At 60.3% G+C, this 7,482-nt stretch overlaps 1 protein-coding gene across 1 annotated transcript; it reads left to right on the top strand.

Moving 5' to 3' along the window:
• Window positions 1–2,464: 2,464 nt before the first annotated feature.
• On the top strand, window positions 2,465–7,165 carry KLF4 (KLF transcription factor 4). The gene is made up of 5 exons (XM_051855992.2): window positions 2,465–3,071; window positions 3,179–3,299; window positions 3,914–4,904; window positions 5,004–5,168; window positions 6,085–7,165. Exons 1-5 carry the CDS (start codon window positions 3,067–3,069, stop codon window positions 6,258–6,260), a joined length of 1,458 nt encoding a protein of 485 aa, XP_051711952.1. The 5' UTR covers window positions 2,465–3,066; the 3' UTR covers window positions 6,261–7,165.
• The last annotated feature ends 317 nt before the right edge of the window (window positions 7,166–7,482 follow it).

Below are 7,482 nucleotides of genomic sequence, written 5' to 3'. Positions count from 1 at the left end.
TAAATTATATAGGGCAGGGATTTAACTCTTCTGGCCCTACCTGTTCCGAGGAAAGGGAGGGTCATAACCCTGTTGTCACAGCAAGACCTGCCTTGAAAGGAACCTGCAGTTCCTTTCTTCTTTTAGCAATCTGGGGTGAATCTAGACATTTCCCTTTGTGATGCAATCAGGACTAACCAGCTCGTGGCCGGCCACGGGGACACACTGGCTTCTCCCCTTCGGAAAGCTGTTTGGGACGTACAAGTTCAACTGTCTCCACTGAGTTTCAGAATCTTGTCTAGATTGTATGACATAATAATAGGGGCTCTCCAATTCATCTGGGCAATATTTTTTCATTGTGGCGGTTACGGTGAGGTGTTCACACACACAAACACACACACACACACACACACACACACCCCAGGGAAGGGCCACTGCCTTAACTAAATAAAAGTAGAAAGCATCTGGTGGGGAATCCCAAGGTTGACAGCTGCCAATCAAGGACTCACACAAATATACCAGGGTTTAGGGATCTTGGCCTTAATGCAAAAGTGAGTTAACTTTTCCACGCAACCCTCAAGTCCTCGCATCCCAAGACGGTTTCCCATCTCAACGAAAGGGACACAGGCAGGAGGAGCAGGTGTGTTCCCGCGTTGGTTTCTCGGTGTGAAAAGGGCATCGTGTTCGGACTTAAGGTCCCCAGGCCCTGCCCCCCGAGGCGGCGTTGGACCCCTCCGTGCCACCGTAGGCCTGGCCCGGGGGTTTCCCGTCCAAACCCGGCGAGAGGATGCAAGTCAAAGTTAAAGGCGCCCAGCGCCCTGGCTCCGAACGGGCGTCCTGGCGCTGGCAGACTGAGGCCAGTCGATTCATTCGGGGCGCGCTGCATTCCACGAATGCTTCTGTGGTCGGCGAGGAGTGGAAAAATCAGGGCTAACAAATACGCCGAGGAAACCTAATAGGTACCAGAGTCGCGCGATTCAAACAAACAGGTGACAACGACAAAAAAGTATGAGGCCACCGGAGCTTCAGGAGGGCGGACACGCGGCTCCGGGGCGCAAACAGCGACCCCTTCGCCCAGCCCCCTCCCCCGGCGGGGAGCGCGGCGTGGACCGGCCCGGGGGCTCGGCGGAGGGGTGGGCGGAGCCGGCCCCGCGCGCCGCGGTCCAAAGTAAACAGCTCGCAAGCCTACGTTTAGCGAGTGATACCGAACACCACGCTCACGTTTAAAAAAAAAAAAAAAAAAGAAGAAGACTGTTTGCAGAGATGAGGGCGAAAACATTTCCCGGCTGGAAAATTACTGATCACACACTCGGGGGAACGGGGGTGGGGAGGCGGCCGGATCCGACCGCGGGAACGATCGCCGCTTCCCCGCCACTCCGCGGCGGGCACGCACGGCTCGTCCCGGGGCCGGCGCACGCCTCCCGGGAGCCAGGTCCCCCAGCGGCGGCCGCTTTCCCCATGGCTGAGTCCCCTTCGCCCATTTCGGGTGGGCTCGACCTGCCCGGAGCCCGAGCCGAAGAGCGCAGATGTGGCTCGTGACCTTTGCCTCGCCATGTCACCTCTCTATGACTCAGTTTTCTCATCCTTAAAGTGGGCAGCAGAGTGCGTGGCTTGTCGAGTGCTTCGAGACGCCTGGCGAGAAGGTGTCTCCGCGTTCACAGCCCCCATCCCTCACTCCCATCCCCAAATCTCTAGCCCTTTCACTCTTTTTCCGCCTCCGGGAACGATGCACGCCGTAACTCCGGCCCCCCATTCCAGTCTCTTTTCACCGGTATTCCAAGCGCAAGCCTCTGCTCCGGCCTTCTGGGGCTCCCAGTCCCCGGCCACACGGCGCAGGGCACCCGCCGCCCCTCCAAGCGCGTCCCCACCCCACCCCCACCCGGCAGGAGGCGGCGCGCGGACCGTGAGCTGCCAGGCCCAAGCCAGCACCGGCGCGCTGCGGGCCGGGCGCCCAGCTCCTGCGTGCGTAGGGGCGAGAGGGAGGGCTGGGATGAGTCACGCGGATAATCGCGCTCTTCTGAGCGCGCAGACAGCGCGGCGAGCGCCGACCCGACCTGGGGTGGGGGCGCCCCCTGCCTCCCTCCCCTCCACCAGCCTCCGCCAGCGCGCGCCTCGAACTCAGCAGCCCGACTAGGGCGGCGCGGAGGGTCCCAGTCTCGCAACGACCGGACCTGCGCCGCGGTCCCAGCGCCCCGCGCCGGGTCGACGCCGCCACCGCCGCCGGCGTCAGCGCGGCTCCAGCCCGCCAGCTGCCGGGCTGGCGTCACGGCCCGGCCCGGCCCCGCCCGCGCCCCTCCCTCGCCCCCGCCCCCACGTGCGCCGAGTTTGTTTATTTAGCTGCCATGGCAACGCGCGGGGGGGCGGGGAGAAGAAAGGGAGGGGCGGGGCCTGACGACGGAGCCTGGCGCGCGGCGGGGAGGAGGCGGGGAGGTGGTAGCCGAGGAGTTATAAGTAAGACGCGCGCGGCGGCCGCCGGCAGTTCCCCGGCCCGGGAGAGCGAGCGCGGCTGCGGGCGCGCGGGGAGCAGAGGCGGTGGCGGGCGGCGGCGGCACCGGGAGCCGCCGAGTCGCCCCTCCCCGCCCCTCCGGCCCCCCACCCACCCACCCGCCCGCGGCCCGCGCCCATGGCCGCGCGCGCCCGGTGCAGCCCCCAGGACTCCGCGCCCTGCGCCGCCGCCCAGCCCGCAGCTCCGCGCCACCGCGGCCATTCTCACCTGGCGGCGCCGCCCGCCCACCGCCCCGGCCACAGCCCCTGCGCCCACGGCGACAGCCGCAGCGACAGCGGCGGGGGACGCTGCTGAGTCGACGAGAGGGCAGCCTGGCCACCGGACCTACGTACTCGCCTTGCTGATGGTCTATTTTTATATAAGAGTTTACAACTTTTCTAAGAACTTTTGTATACAAAGGAACTTTTTTTAAAAAGAAACGTCTTCAATTTATATTTAATCGGAAGAAGAAGCATCTCGGGCAATTCGGGGTTTTTGGTTTTAGCTTCGTTTCTAAGGTTTACCCCCACCCTTCGCTGGCTTTGGGTTTCGGGTACCCTCACTGCTTCGGGCTCCCGAGGACCGTCTGGGCCCCCACATTAATGAGGTAAGAGGCGCGGGACGCTGGGGGCAGGGAGGGGTGAGGGCCGGTGGGCCGCCAGCCGCGAGTGGCCCCTGACTCCTGCCTCCGTGGGCGCCCCGCCCGGCCCGCAGGCAGCCACCTGGCGAGTCTGACATGGCTGTCAGCGACGCGCTACTCCCGTCCTTCTCCACGTTCGCGTCTGGCCCAGCGGGAAGGGAGAAGACACTGCGTCCGGCAGGTGCCCCGAATAACGTGAGTGCCGCCGCGAGCCGACCGCAGCGCCCGGGCTGGGGGCGGGCGGAGCCCTGGGGTCACCTAGAGCCACCGGGCGAGGGGAAGGAGTGGCCACCACGCACCGACTGCGCTGCGATGCCGGGATGGCTTCAGCGCCCTTGGCCGGGGTGTCTGTGCGTGTGGTCCCGGCACCGCGGAGCCGCCAGGGGCGCACGGCGGGCCCTCACATGTCCCAGGGCGCGCAGGCGGTAGGGTGGGCGCGCGCGCGAGGTGGCTGAGTCCCTAGACGCCGGCTGAGCGAGCCCGAAGGAGCTCAGAGCGTGGGCGGCCCCGTGGCGAAGGCGCATAGGGAGAGCCTCGGTGTCCTAGTTCTGGGGGTGGCGGGAGAGTCCCTGGGATCGGGCGCTCGCTCGCTCTCGCTCGATCGGACAGACACATACCCCGTCCCCCGACCCAGGTGTGGGCTGGGGTTGCAGCGCTGGCACCCGGAGTCCCCGGGGAGCCCTATCTACGCCTGCCCAGTACCGGGGCCTGGGCGGCGCTGGTGCGCTTGGGGCACCAGAGCGTCAGGACCGTGGGTGACAAGAGGGGACCGCCACTGACGAGCTCTCCTCCCCTCCCCGTCCCCACAGCGCTGGCGGGAGGAGCTCTCCCACATGAAGCGACTCCCCCCGGTGCTTCCCGGCCGCCCCTACGACCTGGCGGCGGCGACTGTGGCCACAGACCTGGAGAGCGGCGGAGCCGGCGCGGCTTGCGGCGGTAGCAACCCGGCACTCCTGCCCCGGAGGGAGACCGAGGAGTTCAACGACCTCCTGGACCTAGATTTTATTCTGTCCAACTCGCTGTCCCATCAGGAGTCGGTGGCCGCCACCGTGTCCTCGTCGGCGTCTGCCTCTTCCTCGTCCTCCCCGTCGAACAGCGGCCCTGCCAGCGCGCCCTCCACCTGCAGCTTCAGCTACCCGATCCGCGCCGGCGGCGACCCGGGCGTGGCGCCGGGCGGCGCGGGCGGCGGCCTGCTCTATGGCCGGGAGTCTGCGCCCCCTCCCACGGCTCCCTTCAACCTGGCGGACATCAACGACGTGAGCCCGACCGGCGGCTTCGTGGCCGAGCTCCTGCGGCCCGAATTGGACCCGGTGTACATCCCGCCGCAGCAGCCGCAGCCGCCAGGTGGCGGGCTGATGGGCAAGTTCGTGTTGAAGGCGTCGCTGAGCGCGCCCGGCAGCGAGTACGGCAGCCCGTCGGTCATCAGTGTTAGCAAAGGCAGCCCCGACGGCAGCCACCCGGTGGTGGTGGCGCCCTTCAGCGGCGGGCCGCCGCGCCTGTGCCCCAAGATCAAGCAGGAGGCTGTCTCCTCGTGCACCGTCGGTCGGCCCCTGGAGGCGCACTTGGGCGCCGGACCCCCTCTCAGCAACGGCCACCGGCCGACCGCACACGACTTCCCCCTGGGGCGGCAGCTCCCCAGCAGGACTACCCCGACCCTGGGTCCCGAGGAACTGCTGAGCAGCAGGGACTGTCACCCTGCCCTGTCGCTTCCCCCGGGCTTCCATCCCCACCCCGGGCCCAACTACCCGCCCTTCCTGCCGGAGCAGATGCAGCCGCAGGTGCCGCCGCTCCATTACCAAGGTCAGTGTCGGGGCTGGGGAGCCGCGCGCGCGGGCGCGTGTGCCGGCCCTCCGGGGCGCACGGGACGGTGCTGACCCCGCCTTCTTCACCTTCCCCCAGAGCTCATGCCACCGGGTTCCTGCTTGCCGGAGGAGCCCAAGCCAAAGAGAGGCAGGAGGTCGTGGCCGCGGAAAAGGACAGCCACCCACACTTGCGATTACGCGGGCTGCGGCAAAACCTACACAAAGAGTTCTCATCTCAAGGCCCACCTGCGGACCCACACAGGTAGGGGGGCGGAAGACGCGGAAAATCCTCTTAAAAGTGTCCTCGTCGTCCTGACTGGGTCCGATGGCCAACCTCCGACACTTTTATTAGGGCTCCCTGGGCGGCCAGCCCAGCCTGCCTCCTTTCCCCGCAGTCCAGGGAGAGCAGAGCAGACTGGCGCCTACTTTTTTGCCCAGGAGCCCTGTGCTGAGGGATGGTATCTGTATTTGAATGTGCAATTTTGTTAGGCTTTTAAAAGGCTGGGAGAGTCTAAAGGCAGTATGTGGGCCGGTGTTAGCTCCCGCAAAGCCTTGCCCTTGTAATCAAGAAATTATACTTTGTGAAAGCGCGGTGGCTTCTTTTAAATCAGTTTTCAAATCTCGCATGTAGCTTTTGGGGATTCACCCTTCCTTTATGCTGTTTAGTTCTACTCTTGGTCACGATTAAATAATTAATTCCAAGACCTCAGTAATGTTTGTCATTGCTGGGAGCTTCTGCGAGCTTCTGCTTTAAGATGGTCCCTTAATCTCCAAGTCCATACATGAGGTCTTTCAGCCTTTATGAAAAGGACAGGGGGAAAAAACAAAGCCACCTGTGGCCTTTCAGATAAGATCTCACACCGTTGGGTTTGGGCAGGAGACATCACCAATCATTTTCCAAATTTCATTTCCACCACTGATAATCTTGGCTCAAAAAAAAAAAAAATGAAAGCATTAGCCATTGGAGAACACAAGAGCAAATGCATAAGACGCGGTGTATTATTGCTGCTTATGACCAGAAATTGGACACGGCCTTCCAGTGGCATAGCGACCCAAGTTCCTGGATGCTTTTCCGAGTGGGGGGCAGGTGGGGAGATGGTTTCCTATCGGGCCTCCGGTTTTGAAAAGGGCCTGGGTTAAAGCAGCGGCCCCAGTGGCATTCTCCTTTCTCTCTCCAGGTGAGAAGCCCTACCACTGTGACTGGGACGGCTGTGGGTGGAAGTTTGCCCGCTCCGACGAACTGACCAGGCACTACCGCAAACACACCGGGCACCGCCCGTTCCAGTGCCAGAAGTGCGACCGGGCCTTCTCCAGGTCGGACCACCTCGCCTTACACATGAAGAGGCACTTTTAAACCCCACACGGTGGACAGGACCCACACTGCCAGAAGCGAGTTCAGTATTTGTCGCCTTTCACACTGTCTTCCCGAGGAGGGGGGAGCGCAGCCGGAAAGCACTACAGTCATGGTCAAGTTCCCCGCGAGTCAGCTTGTGAGCGGATAATCAGGAGGAAAGAGGAATCCAGAAGACAAAAATCAAAGGACATTTCGGGTCTGTGACTGGATCTTCTACCATTCCAATTCCAAATCCAACTTGAATATTCCTGGACTTAACGAGGAACACCCAGGGGGGTGACTGGAAGTTGTGGATATCAGGGTATCGATTAGATCCATGAGTTGGGGGGGGTGGGGAGGGAAGACCAGAATTCCCTTGAATTGTGTTTTGATGCAATATAAGTATAAAGATCACCTTGTATTCTATTTGCCTTCTAAAAGCCATTATTACCATGTTAGAAGAGGGAAGAAATTCAGGTACAGAAAACGTGTGTTCATAGCCTAAACGATGGTGCTTGGTGAGTGTTGGTTGTAAAGGTACCAAACGAGGAAGCCAAAGTTCTCGAACTGCTGCATACTTTGACAAGGAAAATCTATTTTTGTCTTCCGATCTACATGTATGACCTAAGTCAGGTAAATAGACCTGGTTTAACTTTAACATTTTGATGCAGACAGTCTGTTATGCACTGTGGTTTCAGATGTGCAATAATTTGTACAATGGTTTTATTCCCAAGGATGCCTTAAGCAGAACAAATGTTTTTTCTATATAGTTCCTTGCCTTAATAAATATGTAATATAAATTTAAGCAAACTTCTATTTTGTATATTTGTAAACTACAAAGTAAAATGAACATTTTGTGGAGTTTGTATTTTGCATACTCAAGGTGAGAATTAAGTTTTAAATAAACCTATAATATTTTATCTGAACAATGGTATCCTCGTTTTTGTCCTGGAAAAGCATGTAACAGGGTTCAGCTGGAACATCTGGGAAGGTGGGACATGAGAGCAGCACACTTTAAAAGCCAGCTTCCCTTAGCAGAGGTTCAAAGACTTGCCTAAGCTGCTTAGTCACAGCAAATGTATGTAGGTGCCGTCGGGCGAAAGCTCTGAGTATTGGAAATTATAAAGTTAACCAGTCAGTCTAGCCTTCTGACAAACGGACATAAAGCTACACAAAAGCAGTTTCCTTACCTGAGTGGTTTTCCCGGTGGAAGGAAGTCAATTACCCTTCACTTTGCTGAGTT

The sequence above is a fragment of the Oryctolagus cuniculus genome, chromosome 1 (genome assembly GCF_964237555.1).
Source record: "Oryctolagus cuniculus chromosome 1, mOryCun1.1, whole genome shotgun sequence".
Lineage (NCBI taxonomy): Eukaryota > Metazoa > Chordata > Mammalia > Lagomorpha > Leporidae > Oryctolagus > Oryctolagus cuniculus.
This window is presented reverse-complemented; position numbering and strand designations above follow the sequence as displayed.